Raw genomic sequence first — 19,316 nt, 5'->3', positions numbered from 1 at the left:
CTCTTATATATATATATATATATATATATATATATATATATATATATATATATATATATATATATATATATATATATGGGGCAGCACGAGTTTATAACTTTTCCAGCAACATACAAATAGTAATCACAGATATGGGTACATAAATACATAAAACTTCATGTAGGAATTTAGAATAATACATTAATAAGTTGACACCTACATTGTTTTACATATACTTGCTATTCATAACAAGAAAAAGACACTGAATGTTTATTAGAAGATAATAATTGTCAAAATTCCATCGAGTGTCAATAATCAGCTGTTGTGTCAGGTGGGCGAGGCTCGTGGGCCGCTGAGGTAAACAAAGTGACAGAATTGTGCGATACCAAGTCATATTTTGGCCTCAGTGTGTTCTATAACCCCATATTTATCTACCATTTACCTCCTTTTGGTAAGCACTAACATTTTACATCAGTTTGGTAGCGATGTTTTCCACCCGCTGGCTAATATAGCGGCACAATACGCGTTTCCACCCTCACTCTGGTCAGAATAATTTCTTTGAAAGTGGTTTCAGCGAGAGCAAGTTGTAGGGTAAGTGTGTACCCTAAGCTCTCATTAGCCTGTAGGATGTTATTTGTCTTTTTTTTTTTTGCATTGCCTTGAGCAATGCTAGCCACTTATGATTCTCGTCCGTTGACCTCATGGAGAAATATCGGTAAAATTGTACCATGAAATCAGGTTTTTTGGAAATTTATGGGGTAATTATTCTGTTGTATCTCTTTTTATCACCAGTAGCTTTGGATATTTAGTGATTTTCTTCTGTAATGCTTATGGAATATTTAGAAAATACCATAACAATTATGGAGCATTATTTACAACAGTTTACTGAATGATATTGAGTAAGGCAAAAGTTGGTAAAGTTACATACATTAGGGAAAATATGGAGTATATTGATATAAGAATTGATAACACACTTGTGAAAACTCAGTAAAACTTGTGAAAACCTCACCAAACTTCCGTAACTTCAGATTTATCTTATTGTTTCATATTTTAGTCAAAATATACCATTCATGCCAATTGAATGAGCATTGGACAGTTGCTGATCATTGTCAACAAACAGGCAAAAGATTGAGTAACTGTGTAGTCCTCAGCGGCAGACTAAACTGTTGTTCGTACTAGTGTTTTACTCGCATTTAATTTATCTTACATTTTCCTGGTATATGGAACTTATTAATATCGCCTTATTTAATGATATTCGTTAAAATAAATGCTCCTAATTCTGCTCTACAACTCTTTAAATTCATGAAACGTATCACTAGAGCTACAAAACCAATAATTTTGCTTGACTAGACTTTTACCAGTTGTGGTATTTGTAGGGTTATTTATCAAGTTATGAAACATTAAAGCCAAGAAATTGAATGCACGCTGCAGTTAATGTTGCAGTGATAAACCCTCCTTCCTGAGAGAGTTGGCAGGCTTTTGAAAATTATGAAAAGAATATGGTGTTGATTTTCAGAAAAGTGAAAGATAGCTGACATATGTATTTGATTTTTGTAGATAACACTCTAGTATAAGGCTGAGATGTAAAAAAGTTGCATGAATGACACCTTTACACTTTAAACTAGGGAGTAGAAGACAGTTAGATCATTCAGTGAAAGACATTACAGACTGGACTGGACTTTGAAACAGGGAAAATGGGGATAGAAAATGAATCTACACAAAATTAGAAACTTCTAACATAGCCCATATGGAAGACAAACCAGATGAAAAAATATAGCATTTAGATTTAAAGAAAGTTACCTCATTTAAGGAGGTTAAAGTTGAGCCGTTAGAAGTAGAAAATAGTGAAAAATATTGGACTGTTTAATGTACAACTTCATGAACTTAATGGTGGTCGCTTCCTCATTAAAGCTCCCTGTTGGCTCGACAGATATGGAAGTTATCTTAGTTATCTTAAGATGTAAAGATGCTATAAGTACAGAAATAAAAAGATACTTTGGAAATCCAGGGCTCAAGACCATTCAACGTATTGCCTGCAGCCATCAGAAACACTACAGGAAGCATATTGGAGAAATTTAAGGTCTTGTATTAGTATTTACAAAGTTTACCAAACTATCTATCCTGTGGGGGGTATGTGGGCCAGTCAGCCATGGCTTTTAACAGGTTGGTTGACCAGCGACCCAACTCTGGTGCTTGGATAGATAGAAGACTTCCAAAGGCAAATTTAGGTATGATCCTTGCTGTTTCCAGTGAGGAAGCACTGCCCTACCTCACTCTTTGCTAATCGGTTATTAGTGATCATGGCAGTTTGCTTGTTTCGGTTGTGCCTTCAGGATGTCTGTGATCACCCCCTGGATGACGTTATCAGTCCACTCAGAACCAGCAGCTATTGGCTGATATTACTCAGATCACAGGCATCAACCCAAAGACAATCACAGTAGGTATTGGTACAGAAAAACCTTCCATTAAGAAAATCTGATATCCTTTGAAGGGATCTTCCCTTTATTCCTGCATGGTGATTCAACTTCTTAATTAGTCTCCCATGCAATACATGGTCAAATGCTTTCTGGCATTCCAGATACAAACAATCCACCTAGCCTTTTCTTTTTTCTGATTCTGAGATCAGTCCCTCATGGATATCTAAGTGGTTTGTTTTGCATGACTTCCTTTGCCTGAAACATTGTCTCTTACCTAAGAAATTTCTTCTTTCTGTCAGTGATATCAGTTTTGAGTTCATTACCTCTTCCTGATCTTCTTTCTTGTAAATAGGTATGTGTGCATGAATGCCTATATTTGTATGTGTGTGTGTGTGTGTGTGTGTGTCAAAAAAATGTTTATGTTTAGCCAGTTAATCCACTGACCTGACTGTGTGTTCCATACTGGTTCACTATGTAGATGGCCACTCATTATATGGCTCATATATTTGCCTAGGGATTCTGTATCTCCTTATTACACATGGTTGAACATATGAATGCATGATGATACTGAATGAAATTTAATGTAGCAACTTTTTCTCATCAAAATTTCCATGATTCTTATTGATTCTTATTCATTACAGTAAAAATGGAGTTTGCAGAACTAATTCGTATATCACGCTGTGATCGGGTGATGTTGCACCGACCTCACTTTTCTGTACTTGATGGTACTCTGTGTATCACTGGACATCATATGATTGTTTCGGCACATGGAGAGGAACCAGAAGAATTATGGGTAAATCTGAGTGATGCTATTAAATGTATATTCCTATTAAGGTGCAAAACTTTAGAGATAAAGTCTAAAGTACTATATATCTAGTTTGCCTTCAAATTTGGATGTAATAATAGATTCTGTATCACCAGTTTTTATCTTAAGTATTATGTTACTTTCTTGCTTGTTTTCTATATTTTGTACTTTATAACTACTACTGAAGCATCAGTTAGTTTGGAGAATGATTCTGGAAGGCTCTCCTCTTATCATGAGTATTTGACCAGGTTCGGTCTCATGAATTATTTAGTTATAGGAGAGAACCTCTTTGAAAACTTCTTATAAGAAGATTAGTATTGCATTGAAATATGGCATATTGACAGAAAGAAATAGTTAGGGAAAGTTTTGTTTTGAGAATTTTTTATTTGGATCTGACCTTTTATGTGATTTTTTTTTTATATTTTTTAAATCTCATTATTACACACATATGCAGTTTTTGATAATACTTAATTTCTTAAAGTAATCAGCAGATAAGCAGTCTTTTAGTGAATTGCATCTTTAGATAGATTATGTAATTGGACATAGGAAAAATGAGAGGCTGTATGCACTTGATTCACCCCATGACTGGAATGGAGTTAAAAACTGTAAAATGTAGTATCACTGAAATTGGTGGAATGTGTGATTATCAGTATTTTGGAGAGTGCCACCCCCTTAAGGCAATTGCAGTTGGGAACAGGCATCAGAGTTATAGATAGATAGTTCTGCATTGATTACCTTCTTCAAGCTCAGGGACCAGTATTAGAATATCTGTCTTTTCTATCTGTGGGCTGACTGAAGTGCACTCTTGTATTTAGGATCATATAAAGTTCTCCAGGTTATGGTAGTGTGAATTTTTATCTTTGTTAAACTGTCATTACAGTTGCTACACAGCAACATTGATGCAATAGAGAGGAGACAACAAGGAATGACGGGAGGAACACTATGGCTGAAGTGTAAAGATCTTCGTGTTCTACAGCTGGATGTCATTGGTGCAGATCAGTTTGCAAAAGTGGTAGACACTTTAGAAGATCTCTTGCGTGTGGGTATGTACATGATGGTGTCTTTCCTTGTTTGTCTTTAACAGTGTATAGTTTATACATACAAATAATCATTATCATCACATTATAAGAATATAGAAGATTTTTATGCTTAGTTGTGAATTATGTGAATGGTGACCAGCCTTGCCATCATGTGTCATGTCCCATTTCACACTCATGACCCACCTCATCACCATGATTCATGGTCCACCTAGTTATCATTACTCATGATCCACCGCACCATCATAACTCATGACTCGCCATGATTCATGGCTCACCTTATCATTGTGACTTTTTACCTACCTTATTGTTATAACACATGACCTTCCTTACCATCTTAGAATTTTATGGTTTAGCCAGAACTAAGAGTGTTGCAGCACTGAGAGGTTGCTTTTATGGGATAGTATGTTGCCAGTATTGGAGGATGACCCTGTTTATTAAGGACAGTTTTAATGAGATGGAGACAGTGATGAAAGCATTTGGTTAAGTTTACAAGGTTGAAATCAAAAGGAATTGTGTTTGAGGAAGAGGTTATAATGTAATTTTAGTTGATGGACCCTATAAGAATGGTTAGATAATTTAAAACAGTATTTAAGGATGGGGTAATGAAGAAGGAAGTACCATGGGATATCATATGTATGACAGTTGCCAGTGTATTTATGATAACAGGAAGAGATTAGTGTTATCTGATTGGTGACCTTTACCATGAATGGATTAACCTACTCAACTTATTCAGATAAGCTGTAGACATGCATTAAGATGTTGAGTTTTGGATGAGGCATTGGACTGGGTGAAGATTGATGAAATATATGGGAGATGTGTTAAATGAAAAGATTTGGTGATAAAAGGAAATTTTTTTCAGGTATTGGAGGAATTAGAATTAATCGCTCAGGAAGAAGGATAGAGTTTTGTATTTTTGAATAGTAAAACAAGATGTAGCAAGCTTATTTGTGTAATGAGAGATTGAGATTCTATAATGTATTGTCAGACATGTGTAGAAGTAAAAATAATGAATGATATCACTAGTTTGATATATTTTTTTTTTTTACAGAGGATCCTATGTTACAGTATCCATTCTTCTATCGTGCAATGTACACAGTTTTAGAAGATGGGTGGACAACTTTCTTGCCAGAGTCTGAGTTCTCTCGATTGGTTCAGCCAGGGGATGATTGGAGAATATCATATGTTAACAAGGATTATAAGGTACTTCATATCGCCTTAATGATTATTAGGGGTGAAACTCCTTTTGAATTTTCCCAACGTGCAGACAGTTCTTTAGATTTTGACAGCCTTTGGAGCACATTTTAATGAACAAAGATTTGAAGGAGGAATAATATATTTGTGCATTTTACAGTTATGTCCATCTTATCCAAGTGCTGTTGTGGTCCCAAAGAATATTGAGGATAGTGACCTCATAGCAATTGCTAATTTCCGTCAAGCCAGCCGTTTCCCAGTGTTTGCATATCGTCATGAAGGATCGGTAAGAAACATTTGTATTGCTATTAGAATTGGGAAAATTGTACTGTTTTTCAATTTGTTCACTTACAAATAGAATTTCATGTTTATGCTCAAGTACATACAGTATAGAATTGCTAGTACACATAGTAACTGAATGTCATTATCCACTTCCCTCTTTCTGGTTTGTCTACTACTTTGGCCTTTGTCCTGCTCCTTTATTGACTTGACAGACCCACAGCCATGATCTCCCTTGTTAGGCTTTTGAGCTTTTCATTAAATATTAACACTGGGATTGCTGTTGTTAGTACTGTGGTATAGTAAATATTAACTATGAAAACAGCGCTTTTCAGATGTGTTTCATTATCATTAACACTTCCTATTGATTTCCCACTGACCTCATTTGTTCTTTTGCCTCATTTTCATTTGCCATATATAAAATTCTATTAGTTTCTCTTGTTTGCAGGAGGGTAAGAAGGCATGAGAGAAAATAAAAAAGGAAGGAGATGGCAATTGGATGGCATAGTTAGACAGTGGTAGAAAAATATAGAGGGCATCATTTGGGAGGATGTGGCTTACAGGATTGGTGTAGGCAAGTAGACTGAGATCAGCAACATTTAGGAATAAACTGATCATTGGATATCCACCATCATGTGATCAGAGGGAGATAAAGAAATTTTTGCAAGATTGTGATAAGATTTTGAACATCACATTAGGTTAGGATTACGACAAATGAAACCTCTTTACTTTTGCTTTGGACGTAGTTGATTTGAACACAAAAGCACTGTGGGAACCCTTTAGCAGGCTGATGCCAGCCAGTATCAAATGTGTCTTGTCTGACAGGGTATCTGTAGTAGAAAAGATGCAGTTTACTAATGAATTTTGTAACCATGAAATTGAAATGTTTACTGGTGTAAGTGTAATATTTGTAACTGGACGAGTTGTAAGAGAAATGAAATATATTCAGGATCTCATAATCAGTTTTTGTAATTATTGTTGGTGCCATTATATTTCAGGCTGTTCTCCTTAGAAGTGGGCAACCTCTCATTACAGCCAATGGCAGACGGTGCAAGGAAGATGAGCGGCTGTTAAACAGTGTGCTAGCGCGGGAGAAACGTGGTTACATTATTGACACTCGCACGCAGAACTTAGCACAGTCTGCTAAGGTAATTTGTGAATAAGATAGTTACATCACATGCTTAAAGAATTACTTGTATTTACAAAAGTGTACTAGGTGTGCTGCTGAAGACAGTTTTTTTCTGTCTTTGGTTTGATTTAAGCATGCTGTTAGGTACTTCAGGTCAGTTGATAGTATTTTCTTTATTAGTTTTGCAAGTTTTGATGCATAAGATGTATCATATATTGAGAGAGAGCATTTGGTAGGCCATTGATCAGTAAGCTTTTCTTGTTACCAAACAGTCAGATTCATTCAAGGTTTGTTGTACTTATCAGTGCCCTTTAATGTCACTGACTGTTAATACAATTAGTGTTCAGTTAATCTTGCAGATATCTAGATAAGCCTTTTGATTATGGAAAATTGATTAGGGCTTATGATTAAAAAAAAAATCCATTATGACTTCATTGCATCAAAAGGAGTAGATCATTGATAAGATAATTATATTAATCTTTTAAAGTTTCAGAAGTGAGATCTCTATCATGTTTTTGTTATTGTTAGCTACCAGTTGAAGTCACTTCTTGCAGTTTCATTTAGTTATTTGCAAGACATTTCAGGCTTGCAATCACTTTTGTATCTTATTTCTTTGTATTTTTGTTCCTTCAAGAATCTTATTTATTCTTCCCTTTTATATTTCATAATTACTTAACTTGTAAGAGCACCTGCATTCTTCATTCCATTAATTTTTTTATTTTTTATGTAAGGGAAAGAGAAGTGCTTTATTTTTGTTAAAACCTAAACAACCTGCAGATTTTTTAAGGGCATTTGATTTCGAATAGTATTGTAAATATCTAATGACTGAAATGTTTAGGGAAGATTCTGCATGAGCCACCCTGCTTTATATGTGGGAAATGGCTTGTCTAATATGGACATTTAGAAGCTGTATGATGTCCTAAATGCTTGAAGCAGCTTCTGCATGGAGGATTTTTGCTTTAGATGCAGAAAATCATTTCTGATCTGACAAGCTTTTCTGGGCCTAGTTTGGGGGAGTTGAAGATATTAAAGCTTAAATGTTTTGCCTAAACATTGTTTTTGGACTGATTCATAAGATAAGAGAGATAAAGGAAAAGAAAAGGAAAAAAAATGATGTTCTTAGAGCAACCACAGTAGATGGGTTGCTAATAGTCAACCTCCATTGGTCATGTAATCAAAGATTTACCCTGTTGCTTGATGTAGATGTAGCTTTTGGAAAGTACACAACTTGTGTAGAGGAAGTAGATGGGAGTTTTTTGGGAGAGGCAGATAACAGAAGACCTAATAGTATATGATGAGGTATATGCTAGAGGACATTAGTGGTATTTTAAACTCCTAATGCATATAGATGGAGATAGGACAGTTAAGTAGAGAGGTTTTATCCACTCAGCACTTCCATCACCACATCAGCAGACAGGAAAATAGTCATCAAGGATCACCTTGTGTTAAAGAAAGAACATAATGACATGGAAATTTGTTAGGTGAATGTGAAACGTGTGATATAAGTACAGCTGTATGGATGGTTTGGAGTGGAAGGACAATAGCAGTGACTCTAAAGGTAAAATAAGAAAAAGATAGGTTGGATGTATAGATACATCCATCTTATATTGTCTTTCTTGAACAGGCATGGTATACTCTATGATGGTCATTATTGATAAAGTGCTTGTCTGATGGTGTTTGTATGTGCTGATGGTCATCTCTTTGACAGTATCTGATGGTAGTTCATCCTGGTGTTCTGTAACTGTACTACTGAAGAAACCATTACCTATGTTTGTATTACAGTTAAGCTCGCAGTAGTTCTGTTAGTCCCCTCAGACAGCAAACAGTTACATAAGAATTATGTCCCACACCCCCATTGAAATTCATTCATATTTATTCCCTCTTTGAAACTCTTTCACTGCAGACAGGGGTAGCATCCTCTTTCCCTCCATCCGACTTGAAAGGTGAAAAAAGTTTTATTTACTGAGGCAGTGAATACTGAAATTCTCCCTTGGCATTATAAGGCATCACAGATGGCATGATATCAGCCAGTCTTTGTTGCCTGACATATGGGTATTCTGTTGCATTTATTTTGTTTCTGTAAGAACAGTACTATGCAATATTATTTATATGTAATTTTACATCATGTTAGGACAGTTTAGTTGATATGAATATCTACTTGGCATGAATTATTGATAGACAACCTCCAAGTGAGCAGTACTGAAGTCTGATATTATACCCCTTCCACTGACATCTAGAGGGCAACAAAACCCCTGAGTCTTTGTGTTTTCTTTCATTTAGGTGAAGCTCACAGCCCCTGAAGTCTTTCTGTCAGCATGCCAATGAAACTGATGCAATTTTTAGGTCTAGATTTGAATATACACGAAAATTTGTTTAGCTACTTTTTATTGGCCTGGTGGTGCTGAGTAAGCAAAAGAAGGGAAATTGGCCAATACTTCTGACAGCTTAAGCTCATAGGGGGAGATATTAGGTCTCTTTCTTTCTTTTCAATTTGGTATCACACTCTTATTTTTTTCCAGAGCCACTGGTCCTGGTTTAATTATTAATGATTACAACAGGACCAGTTTCAGTGAAAGAAACCTGGTGTTACCCAGGATATTTCTAAAGGCTCCTGTAGCCCAGTGCTGCACTACTTCCAGTGGCAGGGAAGTATTGACTCATGACAGGAAGAAGTTCATAGATGAGGCTGTACTCCCAATGATACAGCCTGGGAAATAAAGCCTCCTTAGAGGGAGAAGTTTGTAAATGAGGCTGTACTTCCAGTGATACAGCCTCCCAAAGGTGACTTTCATGTGGTGTAGCCTCTTACTGGCAGAGCCTGGTAACACCTGGGCATACTTCATGAATGGGCCCTTAATTTGTATTTCCATATTCACTTTCCCAATGTTGAGAATCTGACAAATTTAGATTTATTATTTATTTATTTCAAAGCAATACCTTACATGATTTTTGGTTGGTTGAGTAATGAACATGTAGTCAAGGCTGCAAAGTATGTCTGATTAAGAACTGACTTTGGTAAGATTTATGGGACAACTTTGGGTCATAGTTATTCATAACCAGTTTTTAATCAGCTCTATATTTGAAGATCATTCACCAGGACAATTTGTGGTCATTACTGTGAGTGATCTTGAAAGCAGTTTCTGTGTTAGAAAAAGCATTTTACATGAATTTTTCCATGCTACAGTCGTCTTTCTGACCTAAAAAGATGAGAGGAATGACTGAAATTAAATTAGCTTATAGTCATTGTTGACACCCAAATCATACTTGTAGAAGTTTCACGACTTTATTGCAGCAATTGTAATGGAATCAGGGCCCATCATTGGAAAGTTTATAAAGAATCCAAACATCATATACTTGTCTGTCGGCTGTTAGCCAATATTTGAAGCATATAAAAAGCCTGTTTGTTGAATGTGTTTGATGATAGAGTGGCAGATATAGGGTGTTTTGGTCGAGGTGGTGTGCAAAGTGAGAGGGTTAGGGAAAATGATTTGGTAAACAGAGAAGAGGTAGTAAAAGCTTTGCGGAAGATGAAAGCCGGCAAGGCAGCAGGTTTGGATGGTATTGCAGTGGAATTTATTAAAAAAGGGGGTGACTGTATTGTTGACTGGTTGGTAAGGTTATTTAATGTATGTATGACTCATGGTGAGGTGCCTGAGGATTGGCGGAATGCGTGCATAGTGCCATTGTACAAAGGCAAAGGGGATAAGAGTGAGTGCTCAAATTACAGAGGTATAAGTTTGTTGAGTATTCCTGGTAAATTATATGGGAGGATATTGATTGAGAGGGTGAAGGCATGTACAGAGCATCAGATTGGGGAAGAGCAGTGTGGTTTCAGAAGTGGTAGAGGATGTGTGGATCAGGTGTTTGCTTTGAAGAATGTATGTGAGAAATACTTAGAAAAGCAAATGGATTTGTATGTAGCATTTATGGATCTGGAGAAGGCATATGATAGAGTTGATAGAGATGCTCTGTGGAAGGTATTAAGAATATATGGTGTGGGAGGCAAGTTGTTAGAAGCAGTGAAAAGTTTTTATCGAGGATGTAAGGCATGTGTACGTGTAGGAAGAAAGGAAAGTGATTGGTTCTCAGTGAATGTAGGTTTGTGGCAGGGGTGTGTGATGTCTCCATGGTTGTTTAATTTGTTTATGGATGGGGTTGTTAGGGAGGTGAATGCAAGAGTTTTGGAAAGAGGGGCAAGTATGAAGTCTGTTGGGGATGAGAGAGCTTGGGAAGTGAGTCAGTTGTTGTTCGCTGATGATACAGCGCTGGTGCCTGATTCATGTGAGAAACTGCAGAAGCTGGTGACTGAGTTTGGTAAAGTGTGAGAAAGAAGAAAGTTAAGAGTAAATGTGAATAAGAGCAAGATTATTAGGTACAGTAGGGTTGAGGGTCAAGTCAATTGGGAGGTGAGTTTGAATGGAGAAAAACTGGAGGAAGTGAAGTGTTTTAGATATCTGGGAGTGGATCTGGCAGCAGATGGAACCATGGAAGCGGAAGTGGATCATAGGGTGGGGGAGGGGGCGAAAATTCTGGGAGCCTTGAAGAATGTGTGGAAGTCAAGAACATTATCTCGGAAAGCAAAAATGGGTATGTTTGAAGGAATAGTGGTTCCAACAATGTTGTATGGTTGCGAGGCGTGGGCTATGGATAGAGTTGTGAGCAGGAGGATAGATGTGCTGGAAATGAGATGTTTGAGGACAATGTGTGGTGTGAGGTGGTTTGATCGAGTAAGTAACGTAAGGGTAAGAGAGATGTGTGGAAATAAAAAGAGCGTGGCTGAGAGAGCAGAAGAGGGTGTTTTGAAATGGTTCGGGCACATGGAGAGAATGAGTGAGGAAAGATTGACCAAGAGAATATATGTGTCGGAGGTGGAGGGAATAAGGAGAAGAGGGAGACCAAATTGGAGGTGGAAGGATGGAGTGGAAAAGATTTTGTGTGATCGGGGCCTGAACATGCAGGAGGGTGAAAGGAGGGCAAGGAATAGAGTGAATTGGAGCCATGTGGTATACCGGGGTTGACGTGCTGTCAGTGGATTGAATCAAGGCATGTGAAGCGTCTGGGGTAAACCATGGAAAGCTGTGTAGGTATGTGTATTTGCGTGTGTGGACGTATGTATATACATGTGTATGGGGGTGGGTTGGGCCATTTCTTTCGTCTGTTTCCTTGCGCTACCTCGCAAACGCAGGGAGACCGACAAAGCAAAAAAAAAAAGAAAAAAAAAAGCCTGTTGATACATTGCTAAAAGTCCTAATTGCAGATAGCCTCCTCTTGTTGTTAGCTCAGTCTCAGCCTCTTTATGACTATTGTCAAGTGGCTGGTGATGCACATGATGATGGGCTACAACACTCTTCTTTTTTGAAAGACTTTTGCCACTTTCTTCAGATTCATCACTTATAATGTTGCTGAACAATATCATTGTGACTAAATAACACCAACCCCATTACTGTAAAGTTTTACTGCTGGTTTTGAAGTGCTTCAAAATAAGATTCTAGAATTTTGCAAAAATTGCACTGAAATTTACTCATTTGAACAAACAGTCTTCATGCAGAGCTGTACTTTTCAAGACTGATTGCTTACATTTTTTGCAAAATGTCATTTATATTATCATAGCTGTTGACTTGTGCTTGACAAGCATCTGCACTGCATGACCAACATTTGTTACCCTGTTTCTTTGGCATTGAAAAGGAAAGAGCTTTTCTTCAAATTGGTATTTCTGTTTCTTATACCACCCAGTTGGACCAGTAAAGTAAACATACAGTACTTGTACAAAGTCATAAATGTTGCAATCTTTATGCATGAATTTGTAGCATCTTTGCCCTAATAGGCTTAATGAATGTCCAATGCAAGGCACATACTTTATTATTTTGTCCAGCTTGACTATTTTACCTTGCATGTCATTGTGGTGATTGAGCATGTTATGTGCTCCATCGTAGATTTGGTTGTGGCATTTCGGTATGTTGAGCTCAACAGCTTTAAGAAATGTCACAAATGCATATGTCAGTTCATCTTACTAGTCCCTTGTTGACTAGAAAAGCTGCAAGGTATTCCATGGGCTGATTTCCTTCAGGTCATTGTGGAATGATGGTAAGGCCTCAATGTGAGGATTGTATTCACATGAATTTAAAGATGATGGAGAGTATTTTGCCATTTTAACCTAGTCAATCAAGAACTTTTACAAATTTTTTGCCCATAAGTTGCTCATGATCTGAATGAGCTCCCCACACATACTTTTGGCATCAAATAACATATGTTCCTTGCCTTTGTTGGTTATAATCTGAATGTGTAGAGATTTAGTCTTTTGGTCATCACATCTGAGAGCCAGCCTTTGCTTTACAAGAAATGCTGTCACACTAACTTGATGGTTCATTATGTTTTGTCAGTAGAGTGATAGCTGAACAGTTTGGTTCATAATGGCATAGTCACTGTAGCCATTTATTTTTGATTGCTTGGTTTCATCTATAAGTGCTGACATTCTTTCATTGCAATGCTTCTAGTCACTCAAACTTGCGCTCGCAAATGACTAATGATTTTTTAGTCATACAACCACTTAGCTGAATCTGCTCGCCATTGGGTTATTCACGAATAAGCATGTCCATAGTACAGCAACTGCCATCCTTGACGTGTGATAAATCCATTTTTCATTGTTTTTCAAGTGTTTTGTATAGTAACTCACTTCCTTTTCTGGCCCAGTACACCAGCATTTGCACTGTTGGCAGTTTGGGCTACATACAATAACTGACATGAAACCTGGCTGCTTCATTTCAATGTTCACTCTGTTTGGTCCTCATGATATAACAACAGTGTCATGGAGAGGCCCATCAACACCACCAAATGTGTCATCTTCAGGAGGAGGCCTGTCAGCAGGTTCATCTTGTGTACCCACAACCTGAGACAGAGGCCCATCAACAGATTCAGGTGTGTCACCTTCAGAAGGAGGCCATTTAGCAAGTCCAGATGTATCATGCTGTGCAGAAATTCCACTTGGAGGTGCCAGAAAACCATTGATTTTGGGTAGTATAGTAATCCTTTCATCCAGATCCTGCATCTTTTTTGTCTCTACTTGAATGCTTCATGATGATGATGAATATTATTTGTTCATTTTTTCTCACACAGCTTGATACATTGAATGGAATAAAGCCCAATGATTTTATAGTTCACAAAAAAAATGTGTACAGCTATCCTTCACTTAGCGATGGGGTTTTATTTTGAAGGCTCCAATCACAAATAGAAGTCCACACCAAGGCTGTGCTTTGATTGAAATATAAAGAGGATTATGGAAGGGAAAAAGAAAGGACAAGGGAAAGTATTTACAGATTTGGAGAAAGTGAAAAACCTGTCTTTTGAAATGTGTTTGGTCATAGTTATTGAGAAAGACATGAGACAATAGAGAGGTCCAAAGCTTTTAGGTTTAGGGAAAGAAACAGTTATCAAAATGGCCAACCCTTGAGTTGCCAACGGCCTCACAGTAGTCATGTGGTGCAGCAGCTTCCCGATTATTTCATGGTCTGGCTAGTGGTGGAGGCACATAAGCAGCCAGCTCTTGAAAGCAAAAAAACAATCTTTGGCTGCCTTAAACCATGGAGCACTCTTTCCTTTCATGGTAGTGAATAACCCTGTTTTATCTGTGTTACTGCTTATTATCTGTGTTACTGCTTATTGAGGCATGTATCCTTATTCCTCAATTATTTTCTTTAAAGGCTCTGGGTACAATTGTTCTGCCCTAATATCAATACTGGTACCTCCCCACTCATAAGGATGTTATGGAAATCTAAATGCTTTTTGAACCTCACAAATGACCCTTTTCTTTTACAAAAAAAAAAAAAAAAAAAAATGTTCCCTTGACTTGTCTTGCATGATTTACTCTTCAAGTGATTATAGAATTATATGGCCTTCTTTTTGATAAACCAATGCTATTATTGGCATGTTCCTTTGATTCTAATCTTCTATCCAGATGCTCTGAAAATTTTTCATTTTCACCATCACATCACTCTATTTCTTGCACACTTGTTTAGCTGTTAAAGAAATGGCAAACAGAGAACTAGATTGTATTTTATCTTTATTTTTCCATAAAATGTAGTTACTACGGTTGAGTAAGGAAGACCCTTGGACTTGACTTTAGTCTTACCATCATTGAACTTCCTAAACACATCTAATTTCACATCCAGAGTGATAGTCTTACACCCAGTATGTCTTTGCAAACGTACTGAAATTTTTACATTTACTGTAGAAAGAGGAGAAACCATGACAACTGTGGTAAGGGCAACCACTCATTGCAACAGCTCTTGATTAGAAACCAATTGCTGGTGTGTGGAATGTAAATCAAAATGTATTTGCCAGTGGGTGGAAACAAATTTATCATTATTTTACCATGGCATATTTATATTTTTAGTGACTGACATGGTATAGGCAAAACATTTCCCAGCAGAAGCCAGGCATTATGGGACTCCACCTGCTTTTGGTTATGCCAGAAGTGAAAAGTCACCTTTGGAAAGGCTGCTTTTGGAGGACATTTTCTTTAGAGCTTCTTTTAGAGTGTTTAAGTTGATATAAAAGTCCCAAAAATGAGTATTTTGATTAACTACACTTTGTATGTAGCATTTATGGATCTGGAGAAGGCATATGATAGAGTTGATAGAGATGCTCTGTGGAAGGTATTAAGAATATATGGTGTGGGAAGAAAGTTGTTAGAAGCAGTGAAAAGTTTTTATCGAGGATGTAAGGCATGTGTACGTGTAGGAAGAGAGGAAAGTGATTGGTTCTCAGTGAATGTAGGTTTGCGGCAGGGGTGTGTGATGTCTCCATGGTTGTTTAATTTGTTTATGGATGGGGTTGTTAGGGAGGTAAATGCAAGAGTTTTGGAAAGAGGGGCAAGTATGAAGTCTGTTGGGGATGAGAGAGCTTGGGAAGTGAGTCAGTTGTTGTTCGCTGATGATACAGCGCTGGTGGCCTGATTCATGTGAGAAACTGCAGAAGCTGGTGACTGAGTTTGGTAAAGTGTGTGGAAGAAGAAAGTTAAGAGTAAATGTGAATAAGAGCAAGGTTATTAGGTACAGTAGGGTTGAGGGTCAAGTCAGTTGGGAGATGAGTTTGAATGGAGAAAAACTGGAGGAAGTGAAGTGTTTTAGATATCTGGGAGTGGATCTGGCAGCGGATGGAACCATGGAAGTGGAAGTGGATCATAGGGTGGGGGAGGGGGCGAAAATTCTGGGGGCCTTGAAGAATGTGTGGAAGTCGAGAACATTATCTCGGAAAGCAAAAATGGGTATGTTTGAAGGAATAGTGGTTCCAACAATGTTGTATGGTTGCGAGGCGTGGGCTATGGATAGAGTTGTGCGCAGGAGGATGGATGTGCTGGAAATGAGATGTTTGAGGACAATGTGTGGTGTGAGGTGGTTTGATCGAGTGAGTAATGTAAGGGTAAGAGAGATGTGTGGAAATAAAAAGAGCGTGGTTGAGAGAGCAGAAGAGGGTGTTTTGAAGTGGTTTGGGCACATGGAGAGGATGAGTGAGGAAAGATTGACCAAGAGGATATATGTGTCGGAGGTGGAGAGAGCAAGGAGAAGAGGGAGACCAAATTGGAGGTGGAAAGATGGAGTGAAAAAGATTTTGTGTGATCGGGGCCTGAACATGCAGGAGGGTGAAAGGAGGGCAAGGAATAGAGTGAATTGGAGCGATGTGGTATACCGGGGTTGACGTGCTGTCAGTGGATTGAATCGAGGCATGTGAAGCGTCTGGGGTAAACCATGGAAAGCTGTGTAGGTATGTATATTTGCGTGTGTGGACGTATGTATATACATGTGTATGGGGGGGGTTGGGCCATTTCTTTCGTCTGTTTCCTTGCGCTACCTCGCAAACGCGGGAGACAGCGACAAATTATAAAAAAAAAAAAAAAAAAAAAAATCAGTCTTAGTTAGGATTCTGGTATTTTGTGGTGAGATAATGCAGCAGAATAAATCTTGAATATCATTCTATGGTGATGGATTTTTTTTGTTACAACTTTGTTCAAACGATGTTTGGGAGAACATTAAGGTATAATGCCCTCAGCTTGCCATCAGACTCAGAAAACAGCTTATTTGGTAATGACTGAATTATTTGGTATTGCTTGAATTCCTATTAATATTTTATGTATTTGATTGCTCCTCTTTTCTTTTCTGAATTGGATATTTTGACTTTTGTTACCAAATTGATATCCTGCTTAATTTGTACTTATTGGTAGTTACAATATTTTTTAAGCATTTCTTACATAGTTTTCAAAATTCTTTTGATAGATAGTAATCTGAATAGTTTTGAAAAGTCCTTAGAATAAGTTTTATTGGTGATTTAAAGGATATTTTGCATTTCTTTATTTATGTTTTGCAGACACATCCAAATATATAGATTCAGATTGATTTAATGCATAGTATACAAGTACAACTGCTTTATTTAAGGCATGTTTTTGATCTCAGTGTTGTTACACTGGCTTCAGATAGGAGTTAAAGTGAATTTACAAGTGATGTATTGCACATAGTATATTTTCTTAATGTTCTAATTATCATAGATTGGCACATGTTGCTTTCACAGTGCATTCTTTTATACACAGAATCTTGCGCAGTCAGCAAAAGTTCAGGTATAGGAAATTGTTATTGTAAATAATTGGTGTCCATGTACCTGCATGTATGACCTCTTCCTTGTAGTATACACTCTTCAGTGTGAAGGAATTCAACATCATGAACTTGACACTCAACTATGTAGATTCATTGCATAACTGCTGATGGTATGCAGTGAAAGATTTGGAAATTAATTGCAATAGCAAAATATGTTGTAGTTCTGCCAATGAAAGCATAACTGTAGCTTCAAGTTTGGCAGATGAGTTTACAGTTTTGAAGCAAATATCTTTTTATGAGAGCTTTGTAGTGCTCTGAACTTATTCAGAGGCTATGTGCTATAAGTAATAATTTAAAGATATACAACTGTAACTCTTTTTGTAAGTGCTTTTTAGATGGCATTGTTTCTTGCAAAAATGTATTGGAGAGTGTATATGATGTATAGAATTATTTGCATTGTTTTCCTTCTACAAAACCCTTTAGAATTATGATATGTCAACCCTACATTGAACTGCTAAAAAGCTAATATTAATGTCCTGATATTTGCAGCTTTTTGGTAATCGTATTAAAGGATATATCATGATGGTAGCATATTAAAGCCTGTTGACTGTTTTTACCTCATTAGTGATGTCAGTTCTTTTTGCTGTACATATGATTACATATGCTTCTTCATATTTCTAACCAAATTTGATTTTGTTATACTCATAATTTGTTCGTAAAACTTAATTTCTGTGCCTCTATTTTATATGTATGTTTTATATACGTGCTCTCACTATATGCTATATGTATTATTTACTCATTCTATTGATTTATTTAGTATAATCATGCTTCACATTTGGAAATGTGTTCTGACAATAAAAAGAAAGTGAGGTAAGTTACAAAAGCTGAATATGTTACTTGTTTTATGAAAGATTTATTTCATTACATTAAGTTCTTATTAAGTAATAGGCAATACTTAGGCTACAGGATTATGCCTTACAATGTAAACTATTTTTATACCATTAGAAATGATTATGGTGTTAGCAGGTAACTCACTCCTTTATTTTTTCTTATGATTCCAATGGAATATATCTATTAGAGAGCCTGCATAGTACATTTATGTACACTAACTTCTTTGGCCAGTCAAAGATTATCTTCACTACATTGTCATATTCAGTAAACTACATGGACCTCTGTAGTGTAGCATTTAGTAGTGCTGACTGTGATTCACTCATGGGCAGCACAGGGTTGGTCATGTAGGTTTGAATCTTGGTTGTGACATTTGGTCCACTGTCAGCTCAGCTGTTCATCCTACCTCAGGGGTTGGTTGATAAATCGTGGACCTGGTTTAGGCAAGGACACATACATACAGACCTTTCCATGATATCTGCTGGCCGTTTCACCTTCCCTTTTTCAGTCCATTGACAAGCACGTCGACCATTGTATACCACATCATTTCATGCGCGCATAAGTACTGATAATCACCTATCTCTTGCCATCCTCTTTTATTTCTACCCACAATGGTTTTGGAATTTAATTCCTTACACTCTTTCACACACTTCTACAACTCCTGCTTAAGGAGTAGTGATACTACATCCATAGCTCTTGTTCTCTCTCCATTTCCTTACTTTACCTCTAAGACATTTTGAAACCATTTTTTCCCTTTACCCTTGAGCTTTGTTTTACCCAGAGCTAAAACATCCTCAGGTTTCTGGAAATGGAACCATTGAAGCAGAAGTGAGTCATAGGTTGGGGGAGTGGGTGAAGGTTCTGGGAGAGCTGAAGAATGTGTGAAAAGAAACAATATTATCTGGGATGGAAAAAATGAGTATGTTTGTGGTAAGTGTAGTTGCCAGTATTATACAGATGTGAGGCATTGGCTTTAGATACAGCTCTGGAGAGAAAGGTGGATGT

At 37.2% G+C, this 19,316-nt stretch overlaps 1 protein-coding gene across 2 annotated transcripts in view; it reads left to right on the top strand.

Annotated features, from left to right (window-relative positions):
• The first annotated feature begins 306 nt into the window (after window positions 1-306).
• The window catches only part of LOC139764686 (myotubularin-related protein 9), a 58,429-nt gene continuing 39,419 nt past the window's right edge, over window positions 307-19,316 (top strand). The window contains exons 1-7 of one of the 2 annotated variants that reach the window (XM_071691569.1): window positions 307-430; window positions 3,038-3,189; window positions 4,082-4,244; window positions 5,290-5,441; window positions 5,593-5,718; window positions 6,710-6,859; window positions 17,420-17,446. In XM_071691569.1, the coding sequence (XP_071547670.1) occupies window positions 3,043-3,189; window positions 4,082-4,244; window positions 5,290-5,441; window positions 5,593-5,718; window positions 6,710-6,859; window positions 17,420-17,446 (765 nt within the window). In that variant the 5' untranslated portion in view covers window positions 307-430; window positions 3,038-3,042. The remainder of the gene's footprint in view (window positions 431-3,037; window positions 3,190-4,081; window positions 4,245-5,289; window positions 5,442-5,592; window positions 5,719-6,709; window positions 6,860-17,419; window positions 17,447-19,316) is intronic. The other variant, XM_071691570.1, reaches the window with a different exon arrangement.

This window comes from Panulirus ornatus, chromosome 50 (genome assembly GCF_036320965.1).
Source record: "Panulirus ornatus isolate Po-2019 chromosome 50, ASM3632096v1, whole genome shotgun sequence".
Taxonomy (NCBI): Eukaryota; Metazoa; Arthropoda; class Malacostraca; order Decapoda; family Palinuridae; genus Panulirus; species Panulirus ornatus.
The sequence above is the reverse complement of the archived record's forward strand: the minus strand, read 5'-3'. Positions and strand labels throughout refer to the sequence as shown.